The sequence below is a fragment of the Gobius niger genome (assembly GCF_951799975.1).
Source record: "Gobius niger genome assembly, chromosome: 4".
Classification (NCBI taxonomy): Eukaryota; Metazoa; Chordata; class Actinopteri; order Gobiiformes; family Gobiidae; genus Gobius; species Gobius niger.
The window spans coordinates 8,453,119-8,473,819 of NC_136855.1; the positions used below are offsets into that span (position 1 = coordinate 8,453,119).

Genomic DNA, 20,701 nt, shown 5'->3' on the forward strand with positions numbered 1-20,701 from the left:
CTGCTGCTGCTGCTGTGGGAGACAGCAGGAGTTTGGTATTGGCTGTGGGCTGAGATCAGGCCAATGAGAGGGCAGCACAGGCGTAATTATAGAGCGTTTTATTTCCTACATTCCACAGAAAAATGCTCCAGCTGAGTAACAGGGCCGTCTTTCAAAACGTTAATGTTAATGTGGACTGAGGAATGACGACTTACAGCTTGGGTTTACAATGTGAGAGTTTGTTTTTTATCAGAGCTGACGGGGAATATGAAAAGTTGCCACGTTTCTTTTGTCCAATATGTCGAAAAGTTCTAACGCAGTCGGACAAAGATGTGACCACATTCAATCATCACAAAGCGAGGTGGATGAAGTGTGTATCCAGGAACACAATGATAACTGTTGGAGAGAGAGAGCTGGAAAAGTAATGGTGATATTTGGTTGATGTTTGAAAATGGACACACCGGATCAAATAATGCTTTTTAATTATCATCATCACCATCACAGGATATTTTATATCAAATTTCCAAATCCTTTGAGTGTGCATGACCTCATCACAGTCCTTTGAATGAAGCAAGTCCAACAACAAAAGAGGTTTTTGGGTCCTGGGACGAATGAGGCCAAGTTGGAAAGAAAGATTACGAATTTGTAATGGGCTCAGGTCAGCGCTAAATATAGTTTTAAAAAGGAAACAAATGTCCTCATCAGGGGTGTGATATCTGCCCTATTTACAGGAGGTATAAGCGCCTGGCGATAAGGATTTCCTGGGGTACAACACCAATTCGAAGGGCCAAAATAAAGGCCGATATGATTGGTCATTTCATTTGATGCAGGCTACTTTTTATCCCCGAAATAGCTTTTAGTTAAATAATTGCCACTTCTTTAGTTTAAAAACCTCCTAACTGAGCGCATTTCCTCCAGTTCAGTTTTATCCAAATCTAAAAGCTTCTCGACTGGAGCTTACAGCCTATAGGCCAGAGTAACGCCTCATTTGGAAGCTAAGACCTACAGAAATCTTGAAAAGGAGATTTTCTTATCTCAATGAGTTTTATCCTGAATAACTAATGGTAAACAAATACTGATTATAACTTTTTTGTCGCGTTGTCAGTGAGTATGTCACATTTTCTAAGCATTCTTGTCACGTTTTTGTTGCTTTTTCATCACTTTTGAGCTTCGTTTTTGTCGCTTTCTTGTTACATCCTTGTTTTCATCTCTGTTGTGACGCTTTTTTCAAGAAGCTTTTTAGATTTGGGTAAAGTCGAACTGGAGAAAATGCACTCAGTTCAGGCGGGGGTTAAGAGGTTAAACCAAGTTGCTTGTGGTTCGAAGTATTTCAGGCTTATTCAGTTTGGCACAAATTTAAGGCAAAATCTGACCATTTTGGAGTAGACAAGCTGATAACAAGTAGCTTGAGGAGCTACAAGCTAACATAATAGAGACATTAATAACACTATATGCTTCAATACACAAACGTAAACCTGACCTCCATACAGTTGCTCATTTTTGACACTACTGACACTCCATAGATTTGCCCACCATGCTCTACACAGGAAAGATGGCAGCTGACCAGAGACACAGTTTGAAGATGAAAAAGTCTAGTTTTATACTAATTATGTATTGAAAATAACAATGTATGGGTGACTGTACTTTTGTAAAAGCAGAGAACATTTTTGGACATGATTTCATACAGCTTCTCTGACTTACCACAGGGGTTCCCAACGTGGGGGTCGGGTTGCGAGACACAGAGTCACGAGGTGTTTAACATTTTTACATTTCATAACAATGAGTTTGATGTGTTTTTTTAAATATTGAAAGCAATATATTTTAGTGAAATTAAGCCAAATATCAAAACAAACATTAATAAATCAGATTCTAAATGTTGTGCACCAGAATTTATTACCGTAATTTCCGGCCCATAAGTCGCTACTTTTTTCCAATGCTTTTAACCCTGTGGCCAATATGACGCTCTTCTGGGTGCCTAAATCAGCCGATAATATCTATCGGGCCCTCCTAGAAAATGCAGCTCATCTTGAGTTTTTATTGAGTTATTATCAGGCTCTTGTAAATCACAAAGTGAACAATTTAGTAAAACAAACAATTGTTCTGCTCCATTCCACTGTTTGCAAGGAATATTGTACTTGCAGTCGGTGGCCAATTACACTTCTGACTATGTGTTAAAGAGCCAATAAATTCTGCTTCTATATAAATGCAAGACAAAAGACAAAACAAAAGCTACTTCAATGCTGGTTTGCTCAAAGAAAACAATGACCAAACAGGTTGCATAAAAATGGCTTTGTTGTCATGATGTTTACACAGCACGGAGTACGTTCAAAGCTTTTGAACAAACCACAAGACAAACCAGAAACTATGACTTCACGTGTCTCTGTGAGCAAGTCTGAGTCACCTGTGTTCTATTGAAATGTGGATAGCCTGCTGCCCTTTCACTCAGGACAGGACAAGGCAAGTCAGACAGATATATGACGAAGACAGAGTATGTTATTAGACGGATATGAGGCAACGGTACTCGAATGGTAACTCGAATGGTATCTGAACATCAAAAGTTAGATCAATGAACTGAAAGGGCTGCAATATTTAGGTAATATAATGCCCTCCACACAAAACAAAAACAAGCTTCCATGGGTGTGTTTATTGAAATAAGCAAATCTTGTACCTATGCTTCTGTTCTGAAATGCATGAGACCTTCTTTTCTCAATAGTTTCTCAAATGTTTTAATGATTTAAAACAAAACAAAAATGCCAATCAAATCCTAATCTAGTTATGACAAAGATAAGCACAAACATATCCAGCCGTTGAATTGCTCCTCAAAATGTCACCAACCAGTCTGGTGTGGGGTGGTGGGAAACAAATGGGGGAAAATTTGGGAAAACATGTTAAAAATGGAGGAAAAGTGGAAGCATTGGGGGGAAATTTGGGACAAAAAGGGAAGTTTCTTGGTTGTTTCTCCTCAAAAATTAATAAAAGATACAAATGTAAGGAATGAGTTTGGCTTCTTCTTCCATAGTTTCCATTCGACCATTCGAAATCTGGCGTGATCTTGTTCGACCCCATCAAACTAACCATGACTTTTAGATCCTTGCATGCTAAAATCGGACTGCCCGAGGCTATTTTGAAAACCTGAATGAGAGCTTAGCGGGACGATACCAAAAAGAAAGGTTCTGGGGAGAAAAAAAAAAAAAGTGAAAATCACATAGAGGCACCGGCGGAGCTCGAAGCACATAAACGTGTGAGTGAGCTCCCGGGAATGTTTGTGCATTCCTCAAAAGAAAAAAAAAAGAAAGAAAAAGGTCCGAGTTCAGGAGCAAATGGCACCTCCTTGTTACCTCCTGCAGGAGAACCGGGATTAGAGACTGTCGATAGTGGACGAACGGCAGAACTCACGACTCGCTGTGCAGTTTTTTAGTTCACGGCTTTTGCTTTACTTTCATTCTGAAGCCATCATCGTGAAGTTTTATTTTTTTTCTACACATGACAAGTGGCTGGAAATTTAATTCTGAATGTTGGAGGTGGGCCGCAAAGAAAAAAGGTAACTTGGGTTATGGTTAAGAGGTTAAGATTTTTTTTTTAGACAGCGAGATCTTTGAATGGCAGGGAGAGCAAATTTCTTGTCATCCTCACCACCTTAATGTAATGTTTATGAACATGAACTGACAAAACATCCCTCACCTGAACTGAAGAACTGGCAGACCGCGAGCTCCAGTCGTCTGAAAACGGCTTGGCGTTGCTTTAAATGTCGCAATAAATTATGCACCGCAGGCTATATGTCAAGGCTGTATCCAATTCTGATATCGTTTCATATCCAATATTAATAAGGATGATTTTAATCACGCTGCGACACGCCGGTGCAGGTACATCATTTATATGGCAGAGCTGGGCTGTATGGCAGATATTAAAAAAATAAGCACTTTTCATCTGGAACAAAAATTGTTTTTTTCTTGTTGATACAAATTAATCTCCAAACTGCAGGACTTGTTGCTCAGAGCTGGCTGGAGATCTGCTTAGTTCTTACACATTGGCTTTTTGATGCGTTGGTATAACATCAATAAGATTAAGCACAGCAACTACACTGTGTTCCAAATTATTATGCAAATTGTATTTTTGTGTCAAGAAGGTAAAAAAACATTTTTTTTTTTAAGTAAAACTCATGGATGGTATTGTGTCTCGGGGCTCTTTAAATCACTGACATTAATCTCAGAGACCTGGGATGATTAGTTGTCAGGTCAAGCCCAGTTAAGAGAAAAACTACTGAAAAAGGGTGTTCCACTTTATTAAGCAGATCATCATTTTCAAGCAATATGGGAAAGAAAAAGGATCTCTCTGTTGATGAAAAGCGTGAAATAGTTGAATGCCTTGGTATGAAAACCTTTGATATTTTATGAAAGATTAAGCGTAATCATCATTCTGATAAGAGATTTGTGACTGATTCAGATCACACTCAGGTTTGTGCAAATAAAGGCACAATATGGACGGTTTCTGCCTCTGGAGTCTCCTGAACATCAAGGTGTAGGACCCTCCAGAGGCTGCAGTTGTGCATAAACCTTCTATCCGGCCTCCCCTAAACGGTTAATTGAAGCTGATGAACCGAAAACGGCTGCAGTGGCTCAGAAATACATGAGGACTCATTTTCAAACAGTCTTGTTCACTGATGAGGCCGTGTAACACTGGATGGTCAAATCAATGGAGTAGTGAATGGTTGGTGAATGGCCACAATGTCCCAACAAGGCTGTGACGTCAGTAAGGAGGGGGCGGAGTCATGTTTAGGGCCACAAACGGGAAGAGAGCTGGTCGGCCCCTTTAGGCCCTTTTAGGCTCCCTGAAGGTGTGAAAAATACGTGGAGCTTCTGACTGACCACTGTCTTCTATGCTACAAAAAGAAGAGCCGTGCTTTCCCGAACAATATCATCTTCATGGATGACAACGCACCATGTCCTGCTGTAAAGAACACCTCTGCATCACTGGCTGCTATGGGGATAAAAGGAGAGAAACTCATGATCTGGGCCCCCTCTTCCCCTGACCTCAACCCTATTGAGAACCTTTGGAGCCTCAACAAAAAAAACATCTATGAGGGTGGGAGGCAGTTTTCATCCAAACAGCAGCTCTGGGAGGCTTTTCTAACATCCTGCAAAGAAATCCAAGCAGAAACTCTCCAAAAACTCACAAGTTTAATGGATTTAAGAATTTTGAAGCTGCTCAAAGAAGGGCTCCAATGGTAAAATACAACTTGACCTGTTAAGATTTTTTTGATTGAAATAGCTTTTGATTTCAGTAAATATGACCTCCTAATGCTACAAATTCAACAAATGACCATTTTCAGTTCATTACAAGCTTTAAAATGTATTGAAATGATGAGTTGCATAATAATTTGGAACAGTAGATTGAGGTTTTTACTATATATATATATATTTTTTTAAATACTGTTATCACATTTAAATGATCCTCTAACAGTTAAAGACTTGAAAATTATGCTGACTCTCATTTGAGTTGACAATTTACAAAATCTTAGAAAAATGTCATTTGCATAATAATTTGGAACGCAGTGTAGGGCTTGGTGATATGACGATATTAGACCGTCTTACGATCTCCAGAGCTGACGATCTGTCATTTTTGTTGGATTGTTTAATCACGACCCAAAGCACTTGTGCACAGTTGACTCTTTTCCTGCTACTGTCAGTGAAGGAAACCCAAACGCTGCAAACTTTCTGCTAAGCAATGCACAAGTACGAAAAGGCTTCTCAATCCAGAGCTTTTACACATTTTAAGCCCAACATTCTGTCTCCAATTCATTCTATGCCAGTGTCTTTCTTCCTCTCGCCGCATCTCTGTAATTCCAGCGTGTTTTTGTTTACCTGAAAACTTGATCGCGTCACACTCGCAAACCGCAGGAGACCGGTGCTGCACCTCGCACCTCCCTCACCCGTTTATTAGATCTATGCCCTCACCTCACAGCACACCCCCTTACCCCCACCGTGTAAACACAAACACGTGAACCAGAGATCTCAAATGTTCCGAGCAGAAGACGCAGCAACAGTTAGCGGCTAACAGTTTAGCATTATGACAGAAGTTTACAAAAAGATGGTGAACTGACAAACATCTGACCGACCTGCTCTGATGCAGCTGAAATCCTCGTGAAATGTCTGTTTGTTTATTAATCCAATTTCTACAGGAGCCATCAGGTCTTTTTCCTCACAAAGCAAAGCAGCACTGGAGGAGAGACGTTCAAGGGTTGCGGGAAAAAAAGTACTGCGCTGTAAACTTAGTTTTAAATGGAATTATTATGTTAAAGTTGCAGTTCATGAAAGTTGCAGTGTAGCAAATAAATGTAAATCTCAAAATATTTACTTTGCATATATCTTATTTATGCAAATAAATGTGTGTTTCACACAAGATTAGTGAGATTTCCGTCGCTCATTGAATGTGGTCTAAACAGTGTGGAGGGGAGTGAAGGACGTGGGTGACGGGGGAAAGCCAGGTGAGGGTGGTGGATGTGGAGCAGAGCAGAGTTCACTACTCCAAAAATTCAAAAAGACGTCGCTTAAGGCAGCTTTAAGTTACATTGGTCGTTAAAATAAAATAAAAATTGTCAGTTTATATTTCAAAAATATTAACAGCAAAATTTTTACGGGTTTTAAAAACTTTTAATTCTGTGACTTCCTGAATAAAAGATGGATAAAGAGATTGTTATTTACAAACTAGAGAGAGGGACACCAGTACTGTATGTTGGTAAGAAAGAGATGCTTCTTTCTGTACTATGTTTCAATAGCCTTAAGCATAATATTGCATTGTACCACACAATCCATCAACACATGTAGGAACATTTGTAGAATGTCCGTCGACAGAAAGAGGAAACGCTGAGCTACTTTTAATTTATGCTTTTTGTACATCGCTAAACGCGTGTAACCTGATCACTGTGCTTTAAAGGTAAGACCTCAGAGAACAGAAACGTGAGACTGTTTTATAACAATGAGCCGTGAGCAGATGGCCCGGACATGGATCAGGATTTTAACAATTAAAGAGACGATTGGAACCATTTAATAGGCTCCTCGCCGTGACAAACAATACCAACAACGAGGGCATAAAGGCTGCGCCAGTGCAAAGCTCCCTTTGTTTTATCATGTATTCATAATTACAAGAGCTGGCGGTGTAGCAGAGTGCATAGGGACAGGAAACATGACTTTCTACTAACAGTCTTAAGTGAACAATAGGTGAATCTATTTCATCCTAATGCTGTCAGAAGAATGTCAATTACAATCCCAGACCAAAAGAGTAGCCACCAAATGATCATTTCCTTGGACTGCTTTCAGCTTCGATTACAAACCTGCGGGAGCGCCGTGTTGAGCTGTCTCTGCAGGGAGTCCCTCTCGTGGCCGACCTCGTGGAGTTTGCCCTGGGCCATGCCCAGATTCTCCTGCGTCTCTCGGAGTGTCTCCAGCAGCCGGTCCCGCTCCTCCAGCATTGACACCATCAGGGACTCGAAATGTCCCTCGGAGTCTGACTGTAGTGGGGAACCGGAGCCCCTGCGCCCCGGGCCCTCCGCCTCGCTGATGGTGGGCATCACCTCGCACATCATCTGCCACAGGAGAGAAGAAGCTGGGAGTTTCACTGAGGTCTTATTGTAATAAGCTTTTAAATCAGGCTTTTGCAATTCCTTGAGAATACTAAAGTTTACACAGGACGTCACCAAGACACACTGGAATCAGATGGCAAATAACTTCGATATAACATAAGGTTAAGGTGTACTTTAATTACTCGAGGGATTTTTGTCTTCTGCTGCTGCAACCTGTCAGGAGCAGTAGGCTACCTCCATGCAGCGCCCTGGGGATTAATCTCCACTCTACAGATCTCAACTTTGATTTGTCCGCGGTTTTGTCTATAATATTATAAGGACTGAGATGTTACAAATGTATAAGGAAGTTGGGAATGAGTTAAAACAATTTTAAATGTGCACACTCCCTCTTTTAATGTTTGTAAGAAGACTATGATTCGCTCATAAAACAGGTGGAAAGTCAGATATTGACCATGGGATCAAATTCTCTCACAATAAAAACTCTCATAATTTACCTGGAAAAAACCCAGCCGTTTGGTGCTACGGCTGGACCTTCAGCACAAGGTCAAGCATGTAAACAATGCTTGACCTTGTGCTGAAGGTGCACCCCGTCTGCAGCAACAATGATTTATGAACAGTAGTCATTTCACTACCTCCAGGGGGTAACAACAATAAGCTTTCCTAATTGCTGTTGTTCAGCTTGACCACAGAAGGTTTGTTATTGTGTGGCACTCGATCTATTGAACAACAGCTGGGCAAGGAGGTCTGAGGAATTAAAGCCACTCTGTACAGCAAAGGGCTTAGGTGCTGTGGACACAAAAGCCAAGAATCATGTGAAGGGGATTTTGCATACCTATAATCACACACAAAAAAAGCAAATCGAATCATTTAGAAGCAGAGGTTTAAAGATTCTCCTGTTGTAATGTAAAATTTGGGTGTAATTAATCAGTGAGTTTAGATATTACAAAATTGTACATGTTCACAAATCACAACAGGAAACACTGAGCATTTTTATTCTCAGCTTATTACAAATTTAAGAACTAACTTTTAATGAACTGTCTTATATTCAACTCTACCTGCCACAAGCTTCTGACCATTTTATTGTGACACCCTGAATGCGCTTATATACTTATTTCATTATTAAATTCTTTAAGTAACCGCTTACCACGGTAATAGAGCAAAGTAATAGCAAAGCTGTCACATTAAACAAAGTCTACAGTAGATAGATGCCCACTGCTACCTTGTGCGTGCAACTTAACCTAATTTAGCTTGAGGACAACAGAAAGCCAGCTACAATATCCAGGTCAAGCCACTCAGGCACCACAGTGTTTGTAGGGGGAGGGGTCTATGACAGATGGGCCATCACAGGAACTTAGCCGGGCCAACCTTCAAGGTAAACTGGCAAACCACCAACCCCGGGCCATATATTTTCACTGATAGAGTCCAAAAATCTAATGGGCTGCCATTTCATGTGTTTAGGGGATTGTTTTTGAAGCGCGGAATGTGTCAATGATAAGATAAAACTGTCAACAAAACATAGCCCCAAGCAAGACGAGGCAGTAAAGTAAATAATCAACTTCTGATGAGAGGGCGATAGTGATCAGGTGATAGTATCATACAGTTCGTATCTTACCTTGGATTAAAAGCTGGTTCCAATGCTGTCCACGTCAAATAGAGCCCAAAAGGTCGTAAGTCAATCTCAAAGTACATCCAAAGTTACTGATTCAGGAAAAATATAAAATCCACCCAGAGGCTGGTATCCATTAAGGCTTCTCAGTGAAAAGGGATAAATCCAAAAGGCCTCAAAGAGAAGCCCACGTAAAGTGAGCAGGGGCAGTATCCAAGTTCGGCCGCTAACACAGTGTTAGCAAGCTAGCATCAAGTAAGCTGGTGATTCGATGGTTGCATATTTGATGAGAGGAAAAGTGTCTCAACCTTGCTTTAAAGGCTTGTTTAAAAACTTTGCTGGATGTAAACAAGGGCGAAATGTGCACACGCAATTACACACTGACATAACACAGTAAAGGTGGTCTCACACGCCAGTGCTTTCTCATTTGAATCAGAAATCTTTGGCTCGAACTCAGTTAAATGTACAGCTAGTCAGTGTTAGCTACTAGCCAGCTAGTTAGCTAATGTTTGCTAGTTACTACATCAACTTATCAACAAGTCAAATAACCATCTAAAAGGATATGTGTTGTATCAGAGTAAACAGCTTGACATAATTATTTGCGTTTGTATAAACTATTTCTTTTTTACTTTAAAAAGTGAAAACAGAGCCCAGAGGGGCTTCACTGTTGTGGTTTTTCAGTAGTAGTTAGCTCGTAGCTAACGCTAGCTTCCCGAGTCCTCGGTCGCGTCACCACATCACGGCTCCTATCTGAAAGTTCAAGATGAAAAAAGTGGCAGTTTCTGAGGCTTTAGTCCTTAAACGAAAACGGAAAAGGTCGTAGTCCCAGTCCTGTGCAACTTGATGGTGTTATCTTTGTATATCCACCAAAAGGTCCTCGGGCTGGGCGCCTCCTGTCGCCTCTGCTGCCTGCCTCAGCAGTCGGGAGTCGGGACTGAGAGGAGCCGAAGCCAATGGACTCCTGCCGCTAGCACTTTTCATTAGCCACGAAAAAGGCTTCCCCGGTGAGCAGCAGCAAGAGCAGCAAGAGCAACAAGAGCAACAAGAGCAACAAGAGGAAACAGGAGCTGCAGTTCCTGCAGGAGCCTCAATGTCCATGTCACACTATGGAAATCACATCGTTGCTTTACATTTTCTAGTTTATGTGTTTAGAATTATGATAAAAACAAATAATTTGTTTTATGACAAAACAGCTAATGAGTGAAACGTGTTCACTTTGAGTGACAGAATTACCGAGAATCTTTTTAATTGATTGATGTTGTGGAGCAACTCAAAAAGGTGGATCAATGGGATAGATCGAGATCGAACGCCACGTCGTGTGTCTTTATATTGGCCAAATAACACTGGCCTAACTCTATGGCATGATAAATAAACAACTAAACACCGCCATCTTGTGGTAGTATTGTAGAAATGGTGTCCTAGTAAATATCCTGAACTCGCAGGAATCCTGTACTGTTACCCTACATTTACTCAAGTACATTTTTATCATGCAGTACTTTTACTTGAGTAATTGTTTGGGTAATTATCTTTGGTCTTATTTGTTTATTCCACCCCAGATACTGTCTCCTGTCCAGGGTGATCCCACCCATAGTCCCATAGTTACAGAAAGAGTGAGATGCAAAATTGCAATATGCAAATTAATAAAGAAAGATTAATTGAGTGAATGTTTATTCGGTTACAAAACAAAACAAAATGTAAGTACTGCAAGTTCATTACAGACAAGGAAATGAATGAACACATTTTAGAGCATCAAGGATTTTAATATTCAGTTTACAAAACATATTAAAACATTTCAAAAATGTAGGCTGATTGTGCATGAACAAATTGTGATTCTCATTGTAACTTTTTTCTTTCATCTAAAATGTTTATCTAAATGAATTTAATAAAAATTACCTTTTATGTTATTAAGAGAGAAAAAAACTAGCAAATGATTCTAAAGTTTCCACACAGAAGTGCCTTGTGTTTCTTCTGCATTTGCGGATTGAGATCTTAATTTTCCTCTGTTGAAAGAGGCTGGTATTTAAAACTTGACTTCATGGTTCTGTAAACGATGACTCCACAGATCATTCCAACAGCGGCCAAAGCACATCCAGTAATGAAGACAAGGTTGAGATTCAAATTCAGTCCTGAAGACATACAAATAGGATTGTTAAGACATAGCCGGATCAAAGTGAGGTTTTAATTAACTGGTGTCATAGAGAAATTACAGTATTTGCCATTTTTATAGATATTTGGAGTATTTGTCTATAAGGAGTAACAAATATATCTCTGGGGTACTTGTAAAGTGTTTATCTGGCTTTCTTTTTCTGTATTTGTTTAAGTTTAGATATTTGTATAGTTGTACACATTTTGAAAAAATAACTTACAGCAGTCCATTAGCCATTGACTTGTAGTAAAATGTTTTGTTTTCATAGTGCAATAATAAATGAATACGGTAAAACATTAGACTAAGACGTTTTGACAGAACTTTGGAAAAAACTGGAAAGAAGAGACAACACCACTTATTGGCACTAACTGTGTAATTGCTAGTTGTTGCTGTGTACCTGTGCCTCCCGCCGCTTCAGCAGATCTCCTCAGGCGCAGAGGACCCTGGGACACGTAGTGGGTTCCTGACTCTATGACTGCCTCTCTCCTGAATCTCGATGTTCTGTTGGACTGGCATCCTCGAGAGCAGCGCGTGTGTGGGTTTCCCGCCTCACACATCAGGACCGAGCAGCTGATGTACACCTGGGAGTCGAGATATTGTATGTGAGGCCTTTTGGGACTTTTTGGTTTCGTATCATCACAACATGCTACAGGCCTGTGGTAGTGGAACTAAAGCTACAACTGATTACATGGTAATGTTTAGTGTGGTTACAAAGGGATAATGGACAATGTGAGTAATTAAAAGGATCCAGTTCAACATTTATAGATCTTTTGGATTATGAAAATAATTGTCAGAGAGAAATGCTCCTGCTCAATCTTTACGATTTAAAAACAAGAAATAAAGTAGCGTTGATATTTATTTACACTTTCACATTGTGCAATGTATGCCTGCTGCTAAAATGTATACAGACTAAAACTAAAACACTATTTGTGCACATTGTTATACTGTATTTTACCTGATCATGAAGGCCAATGAACTTGAATGCAGCAATGCTGAATTTGAATTCTGTTTTGCGAATGGTTGGATAGACAACAAGTGTTGAATCCATGTGACAACTGTTCAAAACACAGAAATACAAAATATGAGATACATGCATTGCTAGTTGACCCAACACTGGTGTAATGCTTGTAAATAATACCCATGACAACATTAATAACGGACAGTCCCTAGATAGAGCAGTTACACCAATACTAACCCATTTTCAATGATGGCGTAGGAGGGCTGGTAGTGGGGTGTGTCGTAAGGTGTGGCTCTGCATGACTCCACAAACAGCTCTGTGTTGTTGACTGTAGCCGTGGCCTCAATCTTCATGTAGATGTGGTCGCCTACAAAGAACTCCAGCGGGTACATCCGGGGGTCCATCATGGTCAGGAAGCGCTGATCTGGGAAGAACTCAAACCCATAGGTGAACTGACCCAGTCCCTTGTCCCACACTGTGACTTTGTCTCTGTGAGCGCTGAAGCTGAACGTCACATTGCCTCTCTTAGAGTACTGGCAGATGAACTTGATTTCCACTTGGTGTTTTCGGGTGATTAGAGAAGAGGCATTGTCCACTGTGGTGATTTCATTCTTGAACAGCAGATCGTCAGCATCTTCCTGCAAAGATAGAAACACTACAATTATTCTTTCATGTAGAAATTTGTGAGGTAACTGGGGTTAGATTAGGGTCATTGGGATTAGGGTTAGTTTAGGCTTGTTAGGATTAGAATAATTATAACCATTTTGCATTTAAAATAACTTTTTTTTTTTTTTTTTTTATTTCTTTATTTGAATTGGGACAGTGCACATGAATCACTTATACAACTTATATGAGCAGCATCAGCTTCATGGTTGTAAGCTACGCAGCGGCGGAGTGACCTGCTAAACATTAGTCCCTCAAACTGCGGTAATTCATTTGATGCAAGGTCAGTTTTATCTAAAAAAAAATATATATTCTATCGACACAGACATGTTGTCTGGCGTTATAAGGGATTTGCCTCACTGTGGAGTGGGTATACTTAATATATAATAGTAATGTGCTAGCCTTGCACTACACTAGCGCCACTAATCTCTTCAAATATAAGGACTGCATGAATTAAAAAAAAAATCCCCAGAAAACAACAACAATCAGGATAACTAGGAAATGGGGTGCTATGTCAAAAATCCTGAAATATCCCTTTAAGTAGATCAGGGGTGTCCAAACTTTTTTCCTGTGGGGCCGCATACTGAAGCGTACACAGGGTGAAGGGCCATAGATCGGTGGTTAGTGCCGCAAAACCTTTGACTAGCAGAGGTTTAAATTGCGCCCCACACCTTTATTTCTGCTCAAAACCTTCATGCCAGCTCTGTCTCACAGTAAAAGGTTAGTTGTTTGGTTAGAATTGTGTAGAATTATTACATTTCAAATAAAAAAGGACTATCTTGATGATGTGTCCCGATTCAGCAAGAAGGCAGAGGGCCACCAAAAATTGGTCTGAGGGCCGCATTTGGCCCCCGGGCCGCACTTTGGACACCCCTGAAGTAGATCAACATCAATACATCAACCTTCCTAAAAGCTGACTAGCTATAGAATAGAATAGAATAGAATAGAATAGAATAGAATAGAAAACACCTTATTGTCTGCCATACACAATGATGGCAGAAATTTGCCTTAGGCTTGCTCATACTAGACCCACTTTACCAGCAGAGGGCGCACTATCACTGTGGATTCGCTTCACCGTCGTGGATCTGCTTTCCCCTACTCATCAATATACATACCGCAGTTTGTGCACGTGACCACTAGAGGGCGCTGCGTTGTCGCTATTGATCGAGTCATGATTCATATCAGTGCACCGCTCCTGTTCACCTCTTACCTCATATCATGACATTAACCACCTCCTCCTGCATTAACTGTCTGCTTCGCCTCACCTGGGACTTTCTCTGTAAGCTTGACTGCCATGCTCCAAATGGCTCTGTGGTGTTTAAAAAAAAGCTAGATAACACTTTGTTGATGTCAGAGCTCACCTCGATCTGGGTGCCGCACGCGTTGAGGGGCACGACAGCGACCACGTGGGTGCGGTTGGAGTGGGTCTGGAGGCTGCAGACCATGTTGCTGGAATCAGACAAGCTCAGGTGATCGTAGAAGAGTCGCGGTAACGTGGCCTTCTCCACCTCCACGACCATTGAAGACTCCAGGCAGGTGACTACTGTTTTTACTGGGGAGTTAGATTAGCGCAAAGTTCTAGTTAGATACCTTTTTTATCATGAAACAGTACTATGAGAGTTATAAACAAATAAACATACAATTGTTTTTTAGGATAAACAAGTATAGAATATGTGTCTGGACAATAATGATTCATGACTTTAAAACGTCAGTTAATTGTTCATCCTTGCTTAAAGGTGCATTATGCAACTTTTTATGTGGAAAAAAAAAGTATGTGTATGTATGAGTGGTCAGCAGGGGCCTTTTCTTTCCATGACAGTGGTCTCTTGGACGCTCCAGGATCCATTGTTTAGTAGGTTTTGACTGCTGACGGAGCCTCTCGCTAGAAAACCTACAAAACAAGTGATCCTGGAACGTTGTAGAGACCGAAAGTAAAGGCGCCATGCTGACCACTCGTACAGCCGCTGGGTCACTACAAGGTCAAATACGCACAAATATAACCTTTTTTTTTTTTAATAAGTTGCATAATGCACCTTTAAAGCAGTACTAAGTAACTCTTCCGCCTAGAGGCCATTAGTGCAACTGCAGGTGTAGTAGCAAGTTACGATTTTTTTACTTATTAATTGTCTTGGAGAGTAAATACTACGCTGACAGGAAAGGCGAAGGGAGAGAGGGACATTGTACATCCAATTATACAATGGAAATAATTTTTTTCACTCAAACTTTGCTGTAAATACTGTTTAAAAGTGACGTTAGCCCGCAGTTAGCTTTGCCCGTTAGCATGTTAGCTTCTTCTTCGTGATTCCATTAGTGTGTATTGCTTTCTCTGCACCGGTGGCAGTCAAGTTGCAAACATGGTTTTCTAGTCAGAGACACCAGGGGGAGATGAAAGACCCTCCAATCATCCCATAAACACTTGTATTACCCCCACAGGGACTACGGAAAGGATTTATTAAGGTGAACACGTTACTTAGTACTGCTTTAATAATATGATTTCGGCTCGTTTTCTTCACACTCACCCAGTGCTGCTGTAACATTGACCAGCACACATATCATCTCAGTTTGGTACACGGCGGTTCTACGATGAAAGGGGAGTGCAACAACGTTTAATACACGTTTGTAAGGTTTTTATTACGCATTTTAATCACAGTCAAGCATGTTCTCACCCGTTTGTAAATTCAACCGCAAAGCAGATGGGAAAATACCGTCCCAGGTTCTCTCCGGTGGGTGTCCATCTGATGACGAACTCACCTCCCGTGGTTTTGTGCTTGGTGATGTTTAGCGGGCCGCTCATTATCATGTCATCAAGTCTGTTTGATATATGAAGAACATTTTTTCTTTTATTTCTGTGACAAAGCTAGTCGCCTGTTTGTGCCTGGCTTACACTGAATATTGAGCTTCAGCCTTGACTCTGATCTCGACCTGTCTTTCAGCCTCTGCAAGAATGACATCTCCGTTGCGTGGCGTTGGGGGAACAAATCTCGGTAAGTACTCGCCTTCAATGCACGAAGGAGCGGGAGGGTCCACTGCAAAGATAACATTTCACTCACAACTTAACCGACTCTCCATATGAAGTTCTACGACCGCAAACGTTCAGAAGCAAGGCACTGCAGGTGAGCAGGGACCAGTAAAGGGACCAATAAATCCCAAGTTTGCAGCGGCAGAATCTGAGTAATAGATAGAGCCAGTTAAAAATGTTCAAAAATGAAACCGATATTGAACAATCTTCCCAAAATAAAACTTCAAAATAATGTTAAAGGAATAGGCCACCGTTTTTACATACTGAGATATGTTCTTACCTTAGCTTTGACGAGTTCTTTAGGACCTGTCTGATCTTCACCCGTGCCTTCAGTCACGTAAACACAGCGCAGACGGCGTTAGCATTTAGCCTCTCCCTCTCTCCACTATAGCTCCAAAACAGGTCAAGATAGAAGCTACCAAGCTCTTCTACGTTTTCCCTATTTAAATATGGTTACGTGAAGTGTTCCACTACAAAGTATAATTACACAAAATTAAACAATGTGGATTTTCTAAGCGGATAAAAGGGGGAACTATATTGTAAGGCGTAATAATACCAGGAGTAGTTCGAAATCCGCGCAGTAATCTTCACTTTACTGTGCGGATGCCAAACTACTCCTGGTATTATTACGCCTTACAATATAGTTCCCCCTTTTATCCGCTTAGAAAATCCACATTGTTTAATTTTGTGTAATTATACTTTGTAGTGGAACACTTCACGTAACCATATTTAAATAGGGAAAAAGTAGAAGAGCTTGGTAGCTTCTATCTTGACCAGTTTTGGAGCTATAGAGGAGAGGGGGAGAGGCTAAATGCTAACGCCGTCTGCGCTGTGTTTACGTGATTGAAGGCACAGGTAAAGACCAGACAGGTCCTAAAGAACTCGTCAAAGCTAAGGTAAGAACATATCTCAGTATGTAAAAACGGTGGCCTATTCCTTTGAGAAAATTGGTGTTTGTTGGTGCTACTTATGTGGAGATGTTGTCGCCACAATGTGATAAAAATAGCATTTCAATCTATGGAGAAACGTCGAATCAGAGCAGTATTGAAACAGCTTACTGTGAATGTTAGGCAGATGTTATCACGCTCACCTTGGAAAGTGAATTGCAGAGGCAGCCGACTGAGAGGAGATCCATATGCTGCTGTAGATAGCGGGGAAGCAGGAGTGACAGTAGTAGTTGTAGTATTTGGTCTTCCAGCGTGCCTAGTTGTTGGGGTACGTGCAGTAGCTGTCCTGGGAACCGCAGTAGTAGGTGGACCAGTAGTCGTAGTTGTGGTCGCGCTCGTAATATTTGGAGACGGCGTAAGCATATTATAAGTGGAGTTAGTATTAGTAGTATTCATGATTAAAGCTGCGTAAGTAACAGGTAGAGCAGCTGTTGTAGTAGTGGTCGTAGTTGTTGTAGGACTATTAGCACTGGACGCAGTTGGACTGAAATGTGTTGTTTTTGGGGGAACATAAGTGATAGGTGGAGCAGTACTGCTGTTCGCAATGGGAGATATTGTTGGGCCAAAGGTAGTGGTAGTTGTGAGAGCATTAGGTGGAGCAGGTGTAGTAAGCCACAAGATATGTGTTGCTCTCCTCTTTCGTCTATGAAGTCCATATTTGTACGCGCTGTATCCATTGGAGTAAGTCAGGATGACATTGTTTCGTGGAAAGTCCTCTACGACCAGCTCAAATCCATAGACTCCTGTGCTGCCCGAAGCCTGATATTGTATTGTGCAGGAGTCCTAAGAATTTAAGAAAGTTAGAGTGAATGTGCAAAATAATCCTAGTATATTTCTTCAGCTTCTAGATCAGTGGTTCTCAACCTTTTGGAGCCGTAAAAGGGGTTTGTGACCCCCCGCCCAGGTCACACCGTGAGAAATCGGAACATTACCCTACATAATTCTTTAAAAAAAAGGAAAAAACAAATCGCTAAATTAAAGGAATAGGCCACCGTTTTTACATACTGAAATATGCTCTTACCTCACTTTAGCCAAGTTAATATATACCCGTCTGGTCTTTGTCCGTGCGCTCTGTCAGGCAAACGGAGCACATACGCAGCCTCTCCCACATGTCACATAGCTCCAAAAAAGGTCACGATAGAAGCTACCAAGCTCTTCCACGTGTTCCCTATTTAAATAAAGTTACGTGAAGTGTTTTCATACGAAGTATATTTACACAGAAATGTAACGTGTCGATTTTATAAGCAAATAAAAAAGGGGACTATATTGTGAGGCGTAATAATACGAGGAGTAAAACGTCCGCGCAGTAACTCCTAAAGGTTATTGACGGAAGTGAGCGGGGGAAGTCTTTAGGAGTTACTGCGCGGACGTTTTGCTCCTCGTATCATTACGCCTCACAATATAGTCCCCCTTTTTATTTGCTTATAAAATCGACATGCTACATTTCTGTGTAAATATACTTCGCATGAAAACACTTCCACGTGTTCCCTATTTAAATAAAGTTACGTGAAGAGCTTGGTAGCTTCTATCGTGAGCTTTTTTGGAGCTATATGACATGTGGGAGAGGCTGCGTATGTGCTCCGTTTGCGTGACAGAGCGCACGGACAAAGACCAGACGGGGATATATTAACTCGGCTAAAGTGAGGTAAGAGCATATTTCAGTATGTAAAAACGGTGGCCTATTCCTTTAAAGTTCATCAAATTACGAACATATAATGGCACTCTGGTAAAATGGCACACATGCGACAATAAAATATTATTATACGCTAAAAAAAAGTATGTATATTTATCTACATGATCTGGCGACCCCAAATTCGTCTCGCGACCCCCTTGAGGGTCCCGACCCCCAGGTTGAGAACCACTGTTCTAGATTATGCTTCAGTGTAATTCAACTGTAGAATCCTGCTGTTAAAAAATCTGGAAACAGCTGGCACTTCAAAAATAAAAAAAATATTCAAAATGTCAAATATTCTGCAAATAAATATTTGTTAAATAGCCTTTCGTGCTGTTGTTGCTTTTATTTATAAAATGTATGATTTATCGTGGTCCTCAAGAGCTGTTGTCTTTAGGTTTATAATTGTCAAAAAAAAGAAAAAAAAAAGATTTTGCCTATGATTAAAAAATAGTGAAGGGACATTACAATAAATTCCCCATAATTCATGTTTGTGAAATTTGTTGACCAACCTGATCCACGTGGAATCCGTGATGTTGTCTGCAGGCAGAGCACTCGAGGTTTCTTGCTGTCCCATATCGGCACCTAACCCTGTCCCCGTCAGGGTCGACAGATATGGGCTTGTATGTCCGTCTGCAGTTCTGCGGGACACTTCAGAAGCACAAAATGATATCAATTAGCAACGCTTTATCTGCATCATGACAAGATGTTTGGCCCACAGGTTTGTTTTTTCTTTCAATTTGACAGGGTTCTTGTGTGAAAGGGGGTGACGGTTGCATTCGGGACTCGAACCCATGACTCTAAAGAAGACAGTGTGACTGAGCGCACCAGCAACACAGCCCCTTAGCCACACCTAGATTAACATGACAATATTAAAATCAAGAGTTAAGTGAGAACATTTACGGACATTTTCTTTTAATGTCTTGGCACCAAAATATTATTACTGTATATTATCATGTGTTCTTGAATTTGTTTATGTAATTACTATTTTTTTGTACTAAATGAAATAGCCCGATTTTAACTCAGACATACCGTAGGAAGGGGACGATGGCGACTTCTGGAGAGTTGTTCGGAGCGTTAGTGTCGGATCGTCTGCCCAAATCCACTGAAGTCAGAACACTCCACCACGGAGTATAGCCCGGGCTCAGCCAAACCCAGCAGCAGCTGTGTTCCCTGTGAAGGCCATGGCAGCACTGAGCTAACATCTTTACTTCATGTGTTATTATGGCATTACCTGATATGAAAAGGCCTGTCACTTGTGAGCGTCTTTGTGATGATAGTTTCTGTTTGGCACCAGCGTCTGTTGTGAACCGGTGAATTAGCGCTAAAGTCGATCTGACCCCTCTCTATTTTGTCGTTGACTCCACAGTCTCCGCTGTAACAAGGCCCATGGTTGTAGATGCATCCATCGTATGTCGCCTTGTTTCGAATTTCTACCTGCAGAAGAAAAAAAATGCTTTAATTCCCCCAGTTACAGACTGTTATGCCCACAAATAACTGCTATTGTATTTTAATTATATCTAAAAATGTATATTTGTACTAGAATCTTTAGTAACAGTCGATTTGCGTTGTTTTTCCTTTTCTTTTTTATAACAACATAGTTTGATGTAGTGAACACAGGCCAAAGCTCCAGCATGTAAGGCTTAAAAATATGCATAATTATATCAAGAGAAAGAAAGAAAATTTGATGGAAAACTAGAGTACAATTAGCAATCCTCCTAATATGCACTGCAAGTAATCTAGAAATATGTTCAATTTTGAAATAAGAATATTTGAGTGACTAATCAAATTTCAAGAAAGAAGAAAAAAGATGTCATCACACTTATAATAAGGTTAAAAAAAATCTTAATCTGCTTGAAATTAGATTGTTGTTGAGGTTTATTCCATACCAACTTTATTTATAAAGCACTTTAAGAACTGTACAATTGGCCAAAGTGCCGCACACAGAAACAGAAACAAAGATTTACAGTAAAAATATAAGGAACAAGTACAACAACAACAACAGGCAACACGCCAGAGAAAAAAGGTGCGTTTTTTGGAGAGATTTAAAAACAAGTAGAGACTGAGCCTGTCTAATCTTCATGTGTAAAAATAAAATAAAAAATCATGGACACATTTTGTGGAATTAGTCA

The 20,701-nt window shown here is 40.6% G+C and overlaps 2 protein-coding genes across 6 annotated transcripts in view; one reads left to right on the plus strand and one right to left on the minus strand.

The window, feature by feature from the left end:
- ppfia1 (PTPRF interacting protein alpha 1) overlaps positions 1-10,178 on the minus strand; it is a 41,122-nt gene extending 30,944 nt beyond the window's left edge. For all 5 annotated transcript variants that reach the window (XM_079554890.1, XM_079554889.1, XM_079554888.1 and 2 more), the window contains exons 1-2: positions 9,171-10,178; positions 7,310-7,561 (exon numbers count right to left, since the gene is read on the minus strand). In XM_079554890.1, the coding sequence (XP_079411016.1) occupies positions 7,310-7,561 (252 nt within the window). In that variant the 5' untranslated portion in view covers positions 9,171-10,178. The remainder of the gene's footprint in view (positions 1-7,309; positions 7,562-9,170) is intronic.
- LOC306961962 (tetraspanin-18B-like) overlaps positions 1-19,201 on the plus strand; it is an 87,912-nt gene extending 68,711 nt beyond the window's left edge. The window contains exon 9 of the transcript XR_013792800.1: positions 19,191-19,201. The gene's annotated coding sequence lies outside the window, so the exon portion shown is untranslated. The remainder of the gene's footprint in view (positions 1-19,190) is intronic.
- Positions 19,202-20,701: the final 1,500 nt, after the last annotated feature.